This window comes from Aulostomus chinensis, chromosome 14 (assembly GCF_037954235.1).
Source record: "Aulostomus chinensis isolate RoL2024-O1b breed Wild chromosome 14, RoL_Achi_v1.0, whole genome shotgun sequence".
Classification (NCBI taxonomy): domain Eukaryota; kingdom Metazoa; phylum Chordata; class Actinopteri; order Syngnathiformes; family Aulostomidae; genus Aulostomus; species Aulostomus chinensis.
The window spans coordinates 8,359,444-8,378,876 of NC_141333.1; the positions used below are offsets into that span (position 1 = coordinate 8,359,444).

At 41.1% G+C, this 19,433-nt stretch overlaps 1 protein-coding gene across 1 annotated transcript in view; it reads left to right on the forward strand.

Moving 5' to 3' along the window:
* rabgap1l (RAB GTPase activating protein 1-like) overlaps positions 1-19,433 on the forward strand; it is a 94,999-nt gene that overhangs the window by 1,026 nt on the left and 74,540 nt on the right. The window contains exons 2-11 of the mRNA XM_086225275.1: positions 2,554-2,783; positions 3,206-3,356; positions 4,940-5,141; positions 6,018-6,192; positions 6,307-6,464; positions 6,929-7,039; positions 8,748-8,814; positions 8,930-9,032; positions 12,323-12,489; positions 16,821-16,950. Coding sequence (XP_086081401.1) covers positions 2,646-2,783; positions 3,206-3,356; positions 4,940-5,141; positions 6,018-6,192; positions 6,307-6,464; positions 6,929-7,039; positions 8,748-8,814; positions 8,930-9,032; positions 12,323-12,489; positions 16,821-16,950 — 1,402 coding nt within the window. The 5' untranslated portion in view covers positions 2,554-2,645. The remainder of the gene's footprint in view (positions 1-2,553; positions 2,784-3,205; positions 3,357-4,939; positions 5,142-6,017; positions 6,193-6,306; positions 6,465-6,928; positions 7,040-8,747; positions 8,815-8,929; positions 9,033-12,322; positions 12,490-16,820; positions 16,951-19,433) is intronic.

Genomic DNA, 19,433 nt, shown 5'->3' on the forward strand with positions numbered 1-19,433 from the left:
GTTGACAGACAAATCAATTTAAATTACATTTTGGTAAACTGGTTTATATTTTCATCGTCTCAGTATTTTTTTTTCTGTTACCCATCAATCGGGTTGTGACATATTGCCAGAAATCATTTAATCAATTTTTTTTTTTTTTTTTTTTTACTATCTGTTTCTTATGTCTTAATAATTTTATCCACTAATTGGCCAGACTTAACCGAGTAACCCTGATTGTGATTCATCTCAATTTTGATTGATGTACGAGCAACTGCCAAGCCCTACCTACCATTGTTTTTGGTGTGTTGAGTGTCTTTGTGATCCGATAATTACCTTGTTTATTGTGAGGTGGGAGGAAAGCTGCTGTCATCAGGTTGGACAGCTTCAATTGTATTCTCTGTATCAGGGAGATGGAGTTGTAGATGTCCTAACAACCGGAGGAAACACAAGGTGGAGCTTATGTGGTTAAATTACATCCAGTAGAATGTGACAATGGATTTGGGGTTTATTCGTGAACTTTACTGTCCAGGCTGTTGTTGCATGAGTAACAGGATTCATGTGTCCTTTTTCAAGTTATTAGGTCTGCAACAACAGCAGCAGAGCAGGTCAAGTCCACCCAAAGACACGCACACGCACACACTCTCTCTCAGATGTAATGTGGCTGGGTGGCTCCGTGGCCACTCACAGTTTCCATACGAGTGCTGGTAGCGCAAGCAAAGCTGTGGAGTGGGCTGGTGATGACTGTGCTACCATGTTTCGGTTTGAGGGTACACGAGGGCGAGGCTAGAAACAGTTTAGTATTTGTGAGGACTATCTGTGTAACTACTGTGTTTAAAATGAAAGAACCACACAGCGACTGACCCAAGCCAGGACAGTTTGTTTTTAAAGGAGAAGTTAGAGTCACGTGGCTTTTTTTGAAAATTGTCCTATTCTTATTTTCTTTCTAGTATGTAATGCCTGTACTGTTGTTGGTTTAGGAAACATCAGGAAGTGCAGTTTTCCCTGCCCATCTCTTACACAATATTGTGTGTCATATATAGATTTGTGTGTGTGTGTGTGTGTGTGTGTGTATATATTAAGCAATAGCAGGATTAATAGTCAGTCCTGTATGGTTGGAGTACTACCAAATACCTGCGATCCAGTCTGATATCAGAGGGAGGGTCACAGGATCCAACAGAACCAATGAAGACTTTTGCTCAAAATAACATAAATTTTTCTGCATTCCCTGTCAGTCACTATCTGTGTTCCAGATCTGGGTTCCTTCTCCATGCAGCTGTTTCTCTAAATGAATCAGTGCTAGCTAGCTAATCAGTGCAGCCAGTCTGGTTCATGCCCCTCTCTGTAATTAGATAACGGGCTTGAAGCACATGGGCCAGTTACTTTCCTCAGGTATCTGTGTGTGCACATGCGTCTGTGAATATGATTTGCTTGTTACCTTCATGACTGCCTTTTTATGCGCATGAATGTGTCTCAAAATGATAGCTTCCATTATGTGTTTGTTATTAACTACCTGTGTAAGTTTAAGTTTGTGTATATTTGTCGGCAGCAACGTCATACATGCATAGTCATCTGTAGTTTGCTGAGGGTGTATAAAATTCCTCTGAAATTCCTCTTAGTAGCCTTTAATGCAAGTGTAACTTCCAATTCACCACAAACTACTGAACTTAGATTCTTAAGTAGAGTAAGAGATTATTTTGCAGTTAAAGTACGATGATGACTTGGTAAAAACGATTGAATGTTATGTTTCTGGATGCATGCTTACACCCAGGTATGAAGGCATGTTGGTGGTGTGGTTCAGCTCCTGGTAATTTCATGACCCAGCTGGGTGTAACATGTAGAGACAATGGTCGGATGCAGACAGACGCGTGCTTGTCTCTTGATGCCTTGGTGTCATGCTGCTGCTGGTTTTGCTCTCGTGGCCACTGTTGGTTTGTTGATGTCCACTCCAGTTGATATCTGGAGTCCTTGGGTAGAGGTTCACTCTTGGCTCACGACTGTTTAACAAGGCATAACAGAATATCAAATTTCTTTTTACTTGACCTGTACATAAAATAGTTGCAGTGAACTCATTCTTCCGGATCTAGGAATTATACAACAGATTTGCCTTTAAGTGCACATTTTGTGCTGATGTAAAGCAGGACTGGCATGATTAAATCAAAGGTGTGACAGTCATTAGCACTGGCTTAAACATGCCATGTAAGAAATATGACATGGTATGACCAGTGTCTGGAAATGTGTGTGTGCTCAAACTGCCACTGTGTGTTGTAGTTTGAATCACCCTGACTGAAAACACTGTATTTTAACTGTGACGTCATATAAACAAGTACAATATTTATTAATGTCAAATATTTGACAAATAAATCTTCACATGATCATCCACATGTGGGGAAGATTTATTTTTGGGGTACTTTTATCTGTAGGTGAACCTGAAAGTAGGCATGTCTAACCAAAATGTGTGACTTTTCCTATGTAGTAATTCTGAAACTGAGAGGAAGTTTTACAGACATCTCATCTGTTTTGCAAATATAGATGGAAATACCCAATCTAACGCAAGTCTTGCTTTCGTGCGTGCAGGCAGTCCTCCTACGGACCTGGGTGGAGCGGAGAGGGAAGGGGAGAGCTTTAACCCTGGTCTCCCCAGCCAACCCTGAGAGAAGAAACCAACCATGGATGACAGCTCCTCACTGAGGAAAGTCAGTAGCTCTACAGAGTCTGTGGCCACCGTCACCAGTGAGGAGTTCGTTCTGGTACAGCCCAGTGCTGCTGGTTCCCCACAAGGCTCTGAGGGCAAACCAAGACTTAAGGTCAGAACCACTCCTTATTGGACGATGAACATTATAATATTCATGCCCACACACCCCCAAATTTTCCATTAATCTTTAACCAAGCAGTCTGGATGCTGTTGGTAGGATTCATGTTGGAAAAAGTGAAAGGTTCTCAACTTCCTCCTGACTTTCAGAATTCAGTATTTCTTTTGATCGAATGTGTCCTTGGCCACGACTGTGTGCTGAATTCTTTGATTACGTTATCATGCTGCACTAACTTGCTTTAGTTATCAACAAAAGTATATCGAGATCAACTGAAGTACAAGCCTCCTGTGTGTTTCATGTGTTTAAGCAAACAATTCAAAGTGCAGGAATTACTATGACCCTATTTTATCTCTTCTTTTTTTTCCTTCTTTACTCATGAATTCCTTCATTGTTTATGTTCTTCCTCTCTTCCACAGATGTCTTGGAATGGGAGTGAACAGCTGGAGAAAGCCATGGAGGAGGTGTTGGATGATGACGACGATGATGTGAAGGTGGAGAAGGGCAGCGTGGAAAAGATGGAAAAGCACAGGGACTCAGAGAGCCAGGTCTTGAAGCCTCAACCTCCAGGTATACGCTCTTTCAGGAACATCCTGGTCGAAGCATCCTGGGTTTAACACGCAGAACTGAGTGTGGTGAAAGAATGCAGCAATGTGCATGAGACCGATGTAGCAAGATCTTATTTTTTTTTATTAGATTAGCAAATCCAGTAATGGACCTTCTCTGTATATCAGCAAGCAAAATCTGGCCCAGGCAGCTTACCAGGAATAAGTGTACAATAGCGGTACCAATCCTCTGAGTACTTTTACAGCTGTGGATGCTGCATTCGCTCCTGTCGGGCTGCAGTTTAAGGTTTGCTTGCTAGAATTCAGATTATTTTACTCTTTTGAGTTATGGACACAGACATGCACAGTAGTCTAGTTTGGTTTTTCAAGCAATTTTCAGACACTGATGGCGCTGAACTATATTGTATCACTTTATACAGGCTGTCTTTATACTTCAACACTGACATCCCATCTGCCCCATTCCTGTTAACACGGTATCTCAGGAGCTCCTAAGGGTATTTCTTTAGTTTTGCCAGGAACACTCAGTGATAAACCGGAGCATATTACTGTGACGGGTACACATTCTGGAAGCACGCAACGGAAACGAAGTACAGTATGTCTAGTTTTCTACTAGTTAATTGCGTTTCAAGGTGTACTTAGAGAAAACTAAGCATTTCTTAAATTCAAGCTATTGACAAATCATTGGAAAACCGATTAAAAGGATCACTAGGATTTCAAACTATGGATTTACTCCCCTCATGCACACACTTCTTGGAAATATAGAAGTAGATCAAAACTTTACTCTACATTGTGAAAGTTTTAAGACAAACTCCACTGAAAAGTCTCGGTGACTTTTAGTGACGGATGATGCAGATTTATTTTCACTTTTAGATGAGAGTTACAGAGGAAGTGCTCGTCACCCTGGAGGTAATATTAGAAAAAAGCAATACTGTTTATAGCACTGCAAACAATTAGAATAAGATCATTTGCTTCAAATGTAAATTCATAAAAGAGTGCTTGAAATTCTTGTCACAACCGGTTTTACATGAGATGTGCATTTCATTGTTTATTGAGTCTCTGATTATTTCACATTATCAGTGGTGCTAATGTTTGGTGCTGCCATTCTGCTGAGTGTACAAAGAAGAAGTGATTAACCTGGTGCAGAATTATAGCCCGTCAGCAGTGGAAGTTCAACCGCTGTTCTCATTGTTCTGCTTCCTGTTTGTGAAGTGTGAAAGTTCCTGCTAGCTCAGAGGTCATTTTAAAGAAGAACCCTTAACATCCTGTGTCGTTCTGTCACTTTTTCTTTCTCTTTACATCTTTTCTGGTTTGGTTTTTCCGGACTTGTCTTGTGCGATTTTCTCTCTCTCCTGTCTGTTGAAGAGAGGCTGCGTGAGGTGAATATCCTGTCTACTCCCAGTTTCCATCAATGGTATTCGGATGGCGTCAGACCCAGAGGATTTATAATATCCCACCTGTGAAAATGTGGTTGAAGTCTGACTAGCCTCTTGAGAATGAGACCTCCACTTGCTTTCTGTTTAAATATAGACCGAATTAACTTAGACTCAGAAACCTAGAAATTAGTTTGACTTTTCTGTCTATCCACAGAAGCGTCAGCCTGTCCAGCACCAGCCAGCCAGGAGGAGGACAGTGTCCAGTTCAACAAACTGTCCTACCTGGGCTGCACTTGGGTCAAAGCACCACGCAATGAAGGAGAGGCACAGAGGGCAATGGCCACCCTGCGAGCTGAGAGTGCCATTCCTATCCCCATCACCCTGCATGTCCCCTGTGGACCCGACGGCTCTGTCAGGTCAACCATGCATTAAATTAAAGATTATGGGATTGAGAATGACACTTTAGTCACATACTATTCAAACTGTGCCATAATGGGAAAAGTCAAGTCGATCCTATTTATTTAAGGAAGCCAAAATAGATTTGATATGTTCAGATGCGTTGGGACTCAATAAGAGTACAGCTGCAGCGTTTTGTAAAAGTTGGAGGGAATGAATACACTTAGAAGAGACGAGAGGGATTATAACACAGCTTCCTGCAGATCTGTGAATGCCAGCAATATTTCATTTTGGTGATATATCCTAGTTTATAAAAACGTTAAATATGCAGGTCTAGTTTGAAATAAGACTAAAGTACATGTCCAAGTTTTCATTCATTCAGAAGGTACTGTCCAGCAGGTGGCATCAGCCTACTGTCTATCCGTGTAATTACAGCATGCAGAATTACAGTTAGCTGATCTGGTCAGGTTAGATATTTTTTGGTGCTCCAGACCACTTTTCCATGTCTGATTCAGTTACAGCGCATTTGCAGACAACACTCCGATCAGTGTCTCTGTTTTCAAGACAACTTAGCTGTTAAGGATTCGTTTGTGTTTTTGATCTTTGCTTTACGCAAAATCTAAAAAAAAAAAAAACAAAACCCTAAAATATATGTAAATTTAAAGAAATATGCCATTATAATCCCACATAAAGAAAGAAAAACCTACAATCCGACTCATTTATACAACACTATATAGGTCCCACGATATAGCTGCTGATGTTCCTGCCCCTTATCTCCAGCTACTGGACTCATTCTAATCATATTCTGTTTTCAATCCAATCCAGTGATTTGAGCCAATATTGGGCCTGATCATCCCCAGTCTTCGTCTCATGAAGAATAATGTTATTCTCTGCAGGATTGTGGAACAGGCCTCAGGTACAGAGATCGCGTCTTTCCCCATTTATAAGGTGTTGTTCTGTGCTCGTGGACGGGAGGGTTCCATGGAGAGTGACTGCTTCTGTTTCACTGAGAGTTACCGGAGCTCGGAGGACTTCCAGATCCACGTCTTCTCCTGCCACATCAAAGAGGCTGTGAGTTGTACGGGCAGTATTACAGGCTGCACTTAAACACTGTTTTCATTCACCCATGGAGCACTTCAACCTGTCATGGCTCATGATACCATGTCCCTTCCCTTTTTCATCCAGGTCAGTCGCATCTTGTACAGTTTCTCTACAGCCTTTCGGCGTTCGTCACGGCCGGCAGACATCAGAGACACATCGGTGTCGAGTCCCCCTGACAGTGACCTCTACACCTTCGCTGTGTCGCTGGAGATCAAGGAGGATGATGGCAAGGGCAACTACAGGTACTTGGTCATCACATACACGGTCAGATCTATGTTGATTTGTCTTAGTGTGTGTTAGAATTGCTTAAAGTTGCAAATGTCTTACATGAACAAACGTGGTAGGAAAGGTTTCATGTGCTGTTCATACTGTTTTGTAATTCCAGTTGTGGTTTCTTTTTAATTTACAGACAAAGTAAACACAGCCAAAATTCCCTTAATAATTATTATTACCTGTGAATATCACCTGATATTGGGTCTGGTCTGAATGTACCCGGTGGTCGGAGTGATTTGTCTCTTAATGAGCACGCATATAGAGATTTTAGTGTGGAGGAAGATCTTTTCAAGAATAACAGCAAGTTAGCAAATATGCTGATAAATTCAGCATGCACTTGTCGTCTTGTACGAACATCACAATTCAACATCATACAAACTCAAACATTGCTGGAACTATGTGTAATCCCACGTCCTGTCATTCTTCTTTCCAGTCCAGTCCCTAAGGACAGAGATAAATTCTACTTCAAACTACGGCAGAGTGTCCAGAAGAAGGTCGTGGTTTCAGTGCAGCAGATGTGCAACAAGGAGCTGGGCATTGAGAGGTGAGGGACAGATGTTTGAGATTCACTTTACCAAACGATGATTGTATAGAATTGGTCACAAAAAATCACAACTACTTTTGAAGCAATTGCGGTCTGTTATGCAGCGAACACAAGCATGACGAAGCAGCCAATGAACAGACATGGATGTACTGCCGCTGAGGGTGGACCTTTTTGTGTGTAGCTGTAGCAACTTTTGGATGAGAAAGATGTGCATAGACATGCATTGTTTGTGGGGTTTTTTGTTGGTTTTTTTAATGTAGGAGAGGAAGTCAGTCATTTATTTTTTAGGTCTTAAAATGTGTGCGGAGGGAATCTTTAAGAACTTTCCAATGCCCTTGAAAGAAATTGATACATGATGAGGTCCTGGAAGCTTTTCACTGGGTTATCTTTCTTTCAGTGTTCCATCTCAGGAGATTTATTACATTCATTTTTCACTCCAGTAGCTGGGTGAGGGAAGGCCCAATTATTTAATGAATCAAGACTCAAATAGTGCCTCGTCACAGTAATGCCAAAACAGGATACTGATCTTCTTAAATCATTTTCGACTCCCTGCAGTTTCTCAATTTTTGTTTGTGTACTGGCAGCAGTTAGAACTGGGTCATCTTCACCACTCCTCATTTCTTCCTCACAGCCTCACACTGCTATCAGAGGGAGACAGGCACCTGCCCTCACCTTTATTTATAGTGTCATTGGAACCTCCTGCGGTGTTCTGAACTGATCCTTTCTGATTTGTAAACACAATGTTATTACCCCTGATATTCTTTGATTCGCTCTTGCAAATTCCGCTGTAACGTCACTTGCCGAGGGACTTCATCTTGTAAACTCGGTAACTCCGGCTAACTACATTTCTTTGGAAAAAAAATGCATTTCCAAGCTTTTGTGAGCGATTCCCATGCTGACCACTTGATGACACCCCAGCCTTAGTCAGAGACTGAGATTTTACTGTGCCTGTTTGAGAGACGGGATCATTAGGATGAACTCATAAACGGTGTTCCCTCTGCTTGCATGGCTGAGTTGAAATAGTTGCTGCTGATGGAAGAGGTCGCCTTGGTTGTCTAAGATTAAGACCTTAAATTTGTGTTAAGAACTACCGTGGTATTCGTGCTTTGTGGTGTCATTTATTGTGCTTGTCTTTCATACACCCTTGAAAAGGTCAGATTACAGCACAACCTGCCTATGTCTTCTCCAAACTCAGCAACAGCAGGCTAAAAAAAAAAAAAAAAAAAGATCCACGCCGTGAAAGATAAGTGATAACTTTGAATGATGAATGATAACGTGCAGTATACATTAGCGCTAAGCGTGCGCTCCTCACCGCCTGCGTCTGTCTGTCTCTTCCCTCTTTACTGTTTGTAATCCTATTAACGAGAATACCGTAAGTATTGTGTCATCTGCCATGTTTGATTGGCAGATTGTTCGTCAAATCACTGTGAAAGTAATTGATATTGTTTGTGAATTTCATTGTTGTCATTGTTAATACGAGTAAATTCTGTCATCCACCTAAGTTACAGCGATTTTTTAAAAATTATTATTACCATTCATTTATTATTTATCATTCAGTTGTTGCTTAATCCTGCAAGTCATTGTGTAGATCTCACCAGAGTGCCAGCCTCGTGCCTGAAAGATCAGTTCGGTCACATGATGTGTCTCCACACTCCTGCTCCTGGTTTGTCTCCATTTACTGAGTGTACTTCCTGTATCTTTTCCCTAGATGTTTTGGGATGCTGCTGAGTCCTGGTCAGAAAGTTTGCAATAGTGACATGCACCTACTAGATATGGTGAGCAGAAACAGTAAAAATCTCACGATCATGTCAAGCGTGTCTTTTCATTTGTGTTGTATTGTTAGTATAACATTGATTTATCCAATATCCCTGATCCTTGATGCTTACACAGGAGTCGATGGGGAAGAGCTCTGATGGGAGGGCCTATGTGATCACAGGGACATGGAACCCCAACATGGCAGCCTTCCAGCTGCTGAATGAAGACACACCTAAAGGTGAGATGTCTAGCAAATGTTTGTAGAATCACAATTTTTCAAGAATCTGAGTATCTTTGCAACGGCGAAATATTAAATATATATGTTACTGAGCTTCCATATTTTGGATACCTTTTTAAGGATGTTTCAGGTAAGAAAAAAATGTCTTCCTATCTGAGCTCGCTGCTGGGTAAAGTGCTGAACAGGGTACACATGCAAATAGCACACATCAGTTGCTAGGTGACCAAAACAGAAGCCAGAAAGTAGTTTTTCTAGTTCTCTTCCGCTGGCAGGACATATCTTGGATCCACCATATAATCAGAGACAAGCACAGACACTCGTTCTTGTTCAGTGGGGATGAGAAGCAACCAGGAAGAACCTGTGATTCCTTGACATGCTCGGAGCAAGACATCACACACGTCAATTGCTTTTTAGACACACCTTGTGATCCCAAACTATTGGAAGTTTCTTTCCACACACAAGCTTTTTCACCAATGTCCAGGTAGCTCCTTTATCTTGGGTCAAAAAAGCTCAGGAAACTGGGACACTGCCAAGATAATTTTCTCTTCCATTTTCTTTATGATCTGTCAGATTACCTCCTATTGAACACCGAGGTGCTGTCACAGATTGTTGCGCCCAAATTGAATGTTTTTCAACACTTTTTTGTGGGCAGAGCAAGCGGACACAAGCTCAGTGGTGGTGCTGCAATGAGCTCAACGCAGCATAGATGCACTCTAGCAACGTGCACTCCATAGATGACGAATGAAAAGCCCTCTATACTAAAAAAAAAAAGCTGATTCACAATTTGACTTATTCTTACAACAGTGTTTTGTTTTAGTTATTTTTTATTAAGAATTTTACGAATTATTCACGTACATAGATACGAACACAAAGTGACATGAGACTGCACGCAGCTCAGGCGTCACGTCTGGAATCCAGCAATATTAACAGCTTGGATGTGATTATTGCTTTTATCCACTCCCAAACACAACATATAATCTTGTACCAGGCCCTGTGACCCACAGCTTGTCAAAGCTTGGCATGTTTTCCACACGGAAGCGTGAGCACATCACATCTGGCAGCAGAACCAACAGAGCTGTGTTGTGGACACTCATTCGTGTGAGATACTGAATTAAAACAGCATTCGGAGGAGATTATTTATTTTTTTAAATCTAATTCACTGCTGAGCTTCCTCATATTCCTGCAGCCATGCAAGTTTTATACACTTTTACCTGATTGAGCTCCTCATGATACAAAGAACAGTTTCTTTTAATTGTGTCCTTGACATTTTTTTCTGACACATGTACACAATGTAGGCTATTGAATCAAAAACTCATTAAACACTGGAAACTGCAAGACTATTTCAATACTCTCTCACGCTTGATGATTTATGTGTACCTGTTAATTCCAATTACTTGAGTGCACATCATCATAGAGTCTTTGATGTGAGGGGTGGGGGGCAGTGTACCCACCTACCCAGATACCACGGCTGATGTACCACAGAGCAGTGAGTCCAGGGAAAGAGCTTGCCTCCCTGAATCCATTACAGCAAACAAATTAGAGGACATGGCAACTTGCTGACTCCAAGCCTTGGAGAGTTAGACTTGAAGGTGTATAGCAGGTCTGTCAAAGCAGTCGACCTCAGAGATGTCAGGCAATGTGAAGCCAAGCTAACGCATGCATGCGCGCACTCACACACACACACACACACACACACACACACACACACACACGCACACACACAGTTTTCATTCCTTCAAAAGACATTACATTGACTTACACTGGTTTCTTGGAGACTTGCAATAACCACTACCTTAACTTCAGCTCACCTCACACCGAGCCTTTATCCTAAAATGCCTGTGAATGTGTGTGAATATTTATTTCCCCACTTCATACCAATACGTGCTTATGAACTGCATATAAACACGAGCTGACTGTAAGTGAAGCTAAATGATCTTCATCTACCACTGGTGACAAGGGCCAAACTAAAACACTTGATACTACCAGATTTCCCAAAGATGCTTTGAGTCATTTTTGGGAGTTCTTATCATATTGATAAATGTTCAAGTTAGTTTTAAACCGACAGCCTCGTCCCCAATTGCATGTCTTTGGACGGTGGGAGGAAGCCGGAGTACCAGAGAGAACCCACGCAGGAAGAGGGAGAACATGGATACTCCACACAGAAAGATCCCGAGCCCGAGCCGGCACTCGAACCCGGAACCTTCTTGCTGTGAGGCCACAGTGCTGACCACTGAACCACCGTGCAGCCTTTAAACCGACATGTTATTGTAAAATGAGCTCTAATCATTATTTCATAAATATTTATCACATGTTTCAAAATGTAGCACTGAGGGTTTTGGTCGGAAATTGATCAATTGTGATTAAGTTGGACAAGACTCCCGGACTGTGGCTCCATTCCCTGATCACTACTGTACGGACTCGGGCTCCAGTGTGAGATGGCAGCAAACCGTATCCGGGGTTTTTTTTGGCTCTATCTTTGTACGGTTGGAGGAAGTTTAGGCACCTCGTCCATCTGCACATACAATCTGTGACACACACAAACACACACACACAAACACACACGCACACACACACACACACACACACACACACACACACACACACACTTCTAAATGTGCCCAAATCCTCATTGGCAGAGAGAAGTGGCTTGTGTGTAATACTTGGCGATAGTTCTCATGAGTCTCTTCATTGATAAGGAAGAAATCTCATTTGATGTGACAATGGGAAGTAACAGTATACACAGTGTTTAAAAATGTTGTTTTCATGCTGTACAGTAACAAGCTATTTATCACCGGTCAATATTTTTTGCAGTATCAACATCTTACACGCATCTTTATTTTCCTGCTTGTCAGAGAAATGAGGAATGACTGAATAAAAAAAAAAAAGACACTGAAATTCAAGTAAACAATACTTTTAATATTTTTACTTTTCAAGTCATGTGTCCTTAATCCAATTAGAAGTAGTTGGTATATTTAGACTACACTTACATGATGTGTAGATATTTAGGGTTCATCTTGTAGAATAGTGTTTTAATATCATTTTATTTGATTATAAAAAACAGTTTTGAAATTGGACACATTTGTTGTGTTAAGCTCTTAACAGTTTGTGGTTAATAGCCTGGATATTGGTCACACTTTTCAACCTTTAATGATGTAGACACTTAATGGGATAAAACGTGAACAAATTAAGATAATTTGGTTATAGCAGTCTGGCTGCTTGGGAGACTTGGGAATCTGATGTAAGACCTCCACGGTAACCTCTCTTTCCTCTTTCTCTCCTGCTGGCTGCAGATAAGCAGGTCTACATGACAGTCGCGGTGGACCTGGTCGTGACGGAGGTGGTGGAGCCCGTTCGCTTCCTGCTGGAAACTTTGGTCAGGGTTTATCCTTCAAATGAGCGCTTCTGGTACTTCAGCCGCAAGACCTTCAGTGAGACTTTCTACCTCAAACTCAGACAGGTATGCTCACTCTAACCACTGCAACCCGCAAAGAACCTGCACTCGGTCTCTTACTTTGCATGCATCTGTGATGTTTGTGGTGTAAAATATCTGTTTATACCAAAGTTTGACTGACTTACAAACCGCACTGAGTCGTGTCTGTGGACATGATATGCAGTTGGTGCAGCAGACAGTAATAGAAAGTTTGGTGCAGGTGTTATTTGTTGAATAGTTTGTGGGTTTCTGGTTGGTTATTGGATTTGAAATACCCAGAAGTAGCCTGTCAGGTCAGCTTCTTAAATGGGAACTCAGACCAAACTGTTGAAGAGCAACAAGTCAAACAGGTTTCAGGGCCTTGTCCTTGTCACATAGCCACATCATAGTACGCATGTCTGAAATCTTCAAGGGCTCTGTCTGCAAGTCTAGAAGGTGGAGATTCAGATTGAGTCATTAAAATGTTTCTGTATGGATGTTCCAGAAGGAGAAAAAGCTGTTGCATTGCAAGGAATTTGTGCCACTCTTGGATTAGTGCACGCTTGTTGTGGATTGACGTTGAAAATAACTAATTTTTGCACGCAAAAACACAGAAGCTGAATGGCTCCTAATTGGGATTTTATGAAAGTTCGCAAAATTCTGAAGCAGTGGGGACAGTAATTTGGATTTAAGGGAGACCTCTGGCACAGAAAAGTCTCATGCATAATTTTTTGAGGTTATTAAGTCTGTTTCATTAGTTCTCAGCTCAGTCGAAGCGCTTCACAAAGGAGAGTAAGGGAACGGGCAGCTTGGAGGATGTGGAGTGGAGGAGGTCGAAGTAGGCAGCTTGGCGGCATGGTGCTGTGTCTTTGTTGTACCCTAGATAGCTAGTTGCTGCAAGAGCTGAAGAAATGTGCTGAAAGATGCAAATGTCTCGTAAGCTGACTTTGATTTACCTCTCCCTCCCTCCGTGCTTCTCCCACTTTTGCCCTCTGTTTAAGTGTGTCGGCTTCACATTGTCAAGCTGGTGCTGGTGATGTCGAAAATGTTGTAAAATGTTATCCCCACCCCTCTCACAACAAAATTTCAGTGTTGGATCTCTTTGAACTGTAAAACGTAGGATGTAAGGATTTGCTGTGTGTGTGTGTGTGTGTGTGTGTGTGTGTGTGTGTGTGTGTGTGTGTGTGTGTGTGTGTGTGTGTAAGCTCCAAACCTCACCTCAAGAGTTTGCTTGTCTCTAAAAATGAATAGTCACCGTGCTAAATTCCAACAAATTTAAAACATCTGGCAGCCAAACAACAGTAGCCACTTGTGCGATGGGTTTTGCTGATCGGAGCAACTGAACTGTATCCTTTTTTTTGGTGCTATATTACATTACACTACTGAAATGTTTGCCCTTTAAGGTTTCCTCATGTCTGATTAAATGTACATGGAGAGTGAAGAAAACCCATTCTCCTTCCTCCCACTGACACAAGAACACCCAGCTTGAGTGGATGCTGCAGGTGTTTTAAGATAAAAAAAAATAAAATAAAAACAACAGTCAAGCTGTAAGCCTCTTCTCTGCCTGTTAAAAAGCAGATCTCCTTCAGTAGCCGTGGGGAGCTGGCAAAGCAGTGGAGTGTGAGGAAGCTTTGGATTGTGGAGAGGTAATAAGAGGCTCTGTCTCATTATTGGCGTGTGGGTAATTAACAGCGGCGGTCTGACTCGTCTGCCTGATTGCTTCTGCAGTTATCTCCTCAGTAAATGGAAGAGTGTTGGACTGGTGCTGTGGTTAAGAACTAATTAAAAGATAATATTGTGTGGGTTTTTTTATGGAAGACTGCAATCAGAGCTGATACACACATGTAAAATGCGTAGTTCCATTGTCTTTTTTTAGCCCCCCCCCCCCCCCCCCAAAAAGTCATTAGGCAGCCAAAATACCAGAGCCTCACCATAACTTGTGTTGGTTTTGACTTTCTAAGTGTGAGTGGATAAAATGTGACATTTAGAAGTTGTTGGGCCAAACTGCAAAGAGTGATACCAGAGATTATTTTTAAATAAAGGTCACCATCTAACTGTAAATCAAACTCTTTTTCTTATTCAGTGGTCATCGAGTGTATTTCACACTCCACTGGTATCTTGTGGGGGTCCTAAACAAAACGCACCATTAGAAGTCATCGGGGTGAACAGTCCTTATTTGATACAAATAGATTATTTTCTTTTATACTGTGTTTGTCGCAAATTAGTTGTGCCAATACCCATTTTACCATAATTCTCAGTGTACATGTGCACTTTACATTTCAGGCGCAGCTATGGTAACTTTATGGAGCTGTGATTGAAAACTAGCTTGACAGCCAAATGTGAAATTCTTCTGGATGCAATCCGATGTGACTTTTAGCAATCTCACTGTTTTTTTATATCAACACATTTGGACTCTATCATAACTTAATATCCTCTAATTATCTCTGGCACGCCTCTTTTTTTTTTCTTCAATTGATTAAGCATAAAGATCAGAATTTGAGAGCAATACAAATTTCTGTGGCTGGTTCGACCAGCTGTGAGGTTGTCTTTGCATCTGTTCAGTAAGAAATAATTATGCAGCCATCTAGTTAACCACCACACTGATAACGTCAAAGGTATTTTATGAATTATATTCATCCCAGAGAGAGAGGTTGTTCTAGTCTGTTTACCGTCAACAAACTAGACAGAACTCCTTTCTTTTAAAAAATAAACTGTACATTCGGCGTTACGTGGCCCAAGATTTTGTCACAGTTCTATCAGTTTTACCAATTTACAACAAAGGTTAACAACTCGCCATAACGAGCGCCCGTTATGAAGCCTAATAAGGTCCAAAAATAGGTCAGGATTTATATTCTCCCAATTTGTGCTCTCATCACTGAGTGAGATAGTCATTAGACGCTATGAGAGTGGGCCGATCAATGCTCCATCAAAGCTCATCGATCCATTCTACCAGGTGCAGGAGAGAAGCTACAGCACTACAGTAATTGAACAGACCAGAAATAAACATCAGTAGCATATGACACCCAAGGTCAAGTCAGCCGCAGCATTCGTTCTCTTCTGCTGTTCTTTGGTCTATTTGGACTTAAATACTTTGATTAGATCTTGTTTTCTTTTCAATAAGTATGAAAATGAAGACATGTACATTTTTTTCTTCAATTTAACTTAGAGTTTTAGTTTAATATTAAAAGCTGTTCACGATGCTCATTCAGTACTGACAAGACTTTTCATGGTACTTGGGTTCTGCAACTCCTGAGTAAAATATCTGTGTCCTTGGCTTGATGTTCAGTAATATTCACAATTAACTTTTATTCATTCTGCATTTAACTTTGCTATGAAAATATTCTTAACTTGTACCAGTCATTGTTTGGCACGGGGGCTCTCTTGTTAGAGTGAGTGAACGTGTTAGCTGCCTGTGGTTTTATTTGGCTTTCCTTGTTCACCATGTCACTTCCACTCGGCTGATTGCTAAATCGAGGGCCCAGCCTGAGGGTTTCAGTTGGCTCTCAAAATGGTGTTGCTCCTCCATTACTTGCTCATGCTTGCCTCTTTATTTATTTATTTTTAGTTCCGTAAGTGTGAATCTAAGCCCATGCTTGGTTGATTCACATTTTTTGATGTCTATAATTATATTGAATAATTATCCTCTCTGGGACTAGGACTCTCCCCTGAACACACTAGCTTGGTCATGTTTTGGGTACATACAGTGTCCAGTTGCTATCCCCCCTGTTTGTTAGACACCTATTCTAGGTTTAGGTGAAGATGTAAGCAAATCAGTTTATCTTAACATTTTTCTGCAAATGTTTCACATAGAAGAAATTATTCTGACTATTTAATGACGGGCTGTTTTTTTAGTACTGGTATTTGTCAGAAGCTGAAAATATTAGAGGGAATTGGACAATGGGAATTCATTTGCACCACTCGATCCATTGCTCAGACATCTGTTCTGTTGTGACGTGGCAAAAGTACACACATTCGTTACTAAGTAGAAATACATATACATGCTCATGTCGATGCTGTTACTCATCTCCTGTTAGGTCTTTTGCGTATTTCTTTTCTTTCGTGCATCAAAGCTAAACTAACTAAACATTTGTACTTTGTTGCTTTGCATTTCGGGGGCTTATATTGTTATCACATACATCTTTTTACACAGTCACATCCTAAAGTCTCACTTACATACATGTAGGTGACAAAAACAAGCTTCTGTAATGCAGCCATTTCATTTCTCAGGGAAGAATTGGTACTAGTTTAAAACAATGTTTGGGTTATAGGTTATGGTTATAGATCCAGTTAATGAATGTAAGTTAATATAGTGTGTGTGTGTGTGTGTGTGTGTGTGTGTGTGTGTGTGTGCGTGTGTGTGTGTGTGTGCGCGCATACAGCAAGCCCCAGAGAGAGTAGGTCAAAGTGATGCTGTGTATGAGGTGGTGAGTCTTCAGAGGGAGGCAGAGAGAAGCAATGCAGGAAGAGGACAACTGGCCTCGCCCACCGAAGAGGAAGAGCCTGATGAAGGTGAGTGTTTGTTTATTTGGAAAAGTTACGCTGTGACTGTAAATCTCAATGATAACAAGCCAAAACCTGTCAGCAGAAATACACTGACCCCCAAAAGACACAGAAACAGCCAACACGTGTCAGAATAATTCATCTTCCAGGTCTTGCTTCTTTGAAAAATGCACTACCACAATGCATTGCAGAGTTCCATTCACCTGCCGCTTCAACATCAGAGAAAAACAGGAAACTGAACCTTCAGAGGGAAAAAAGACATCAAAAAGCGCTGGTGGTGGTAGTTTACGTTCTGTATATCCACTGGTCATTTTTTCTCTAGTTGGAGTGAATATTTCATCTGAATGAGTCCAGTTGTCCAGTTCCAAATCGAGATTTACCGTCTCACATAGGCGTTTGTTTTGTTTGTTGCAAAGGCAAGAAGGTGTACGATTCACTGGCTGACATGAATCAAGTGTCATTTAGCTTAAGCATGTAAACATCAGAAGCAGTGGACGTTTGTGTGTGAGTCTGTTTGACCCTGTGTATTCATGTTCTGAGTTCTCTCTTGTTGAGTATTGATACCAGCTGCAGGGTGTTAGTAGTTCAACTGCTTTAGAATTGACACAAAATATGAAATAAACCTTAAAAATAGTTGGGTGGTATTGGAATTTTGGTTGATATCTATCCATTTTCTTTCGCTTATCCTGTTAAGGATCGCGGGGGGGCTGGAGCCGAGTCCAGCAGCTTTTGGGCGTGAGGCGGGGTTCACCAGTCCATCAAAGGGCGAACACATATAGACCGACAACCATTCACAGTCACGCATATGGTCAAATTAAAGTATCCAATCAGCCTCGTCCCCTCTTCCATGTCTTTGGACTGTGGGAGGAAGCCGGAGTACCAGAGAGAACCCAGGCAGGCACAGGGAGAACATGGAGACTCCACACAGAAAGACCCCGTGCCCGAGAAATGAATGAAAATGAATGTTATTTATTTCCATAACTTTTGATAAATGCCACAAATAATATATTGCATTGTTTTCTATCAAAAAATGATGAGCGAAGATGAAGAGACTTGAGTGACATTGATATATATAAATCTTTACGAATATCAACCATTGGACCAGAACTGATATAATTTATATTTATAGTTTTTCATAGAGCAACAATAGGACAACTAGGAGAGAAATGGGGAGCGTCATGCAACAAAGCTCCACTGCCAGAATTGAGCCATGTAACTGGTTATGAAGCAGGTGTTGTAATCAGTAGGTCACTAGGCCATGTCAGATTCATTGAATTTAAACATGATCAGTTATGGAACCTGCCAGAGGAGAGTAAAGGACAGAGGGAAAACAGCAGCAGCAGCACTGGCAGTGGCACTCAAGTGGTTCCCAAACACGACCCAGTTTCAGCCCATTAATATAAACAGGACTGGCATTTCTACCTGACCATCGGCTCGTAAGTATAGATTATTATTATTAGTAGTAGTAGTAGTAGTAGTAGGAGTAGTAGTATAAATTTCCGTATCCATGTAGCTATTATATGGGTTAAGTTTTCCTAATTTTTACTTTTAAATTGTGTTAAGTAATTTTTTTCACAACAGCAGGACAAACATTTATTTAAATATTTCAATTGTCAAAGCAGGCATGAAACAGATTGACATTTTTAAAATCATGATTACGTATAAATACAAAGAAATATCCCTGACAGAAACTACACAGGTGACTTAGTCCAGCAAATGTGGGAACCTTCCTGGTCTGATGATTAAAGCACCGCAGTGGCATATACAGTAGTAGGTTCTGCTTCTGATTTAACAATTTCACAAATCTCGTGTGTAAGCATTTAGTCGATAAAGAATTGATTTTGTAAAAATCAAAATGTGTAACAGCAGCACAGGAGCACCTAATACAAGGCACTGACCTGCATTTCTCCCTGCTTGCTTTACATTGGCCATCCCCAGCAGTCTTACTTTTTCACCTTGAAGCACCAAAAGGTATTAACAGATCGAGAGGCAAAAACGTCCCTACCGCGTATAAAAACAGACCCGCCCGAAGTCACAAGTCAGTTGCCAAGGATGGAGCTGACGGCTTTCAACTGGCACCGTGGGAGCCATTCAAGAGGGCTTTTTCTATAACGCCCCTCTCTGCCCCCAGAGCTGAAAAATGGAGACACTCAGGGCCATAGAGCTTGAGGTCAGCCTCATTGTGTACAGAAATGAATACACTCCCAGTGTAGAAGCCACCGCTGCAGGCGCACACACATTCAATTAATGTTTTTTTCTTCTTCTTCTTCTTCTTCTTGGAGGCTTCAATGTAGCAAGTGGCCCTGAAACTGACATTCTCGCTTCATTTTTTTGTTTTTTGTTTTGCTTTTCCATTCATCGTATGCTTTGTGATTATTGCTTATTGTGTTTATTGTCTTTTTTTTAATACATCTGTGCGAGCACAACACATACATATAGACACACACACAAATATATATATATATATATATATATATATATATATATATATA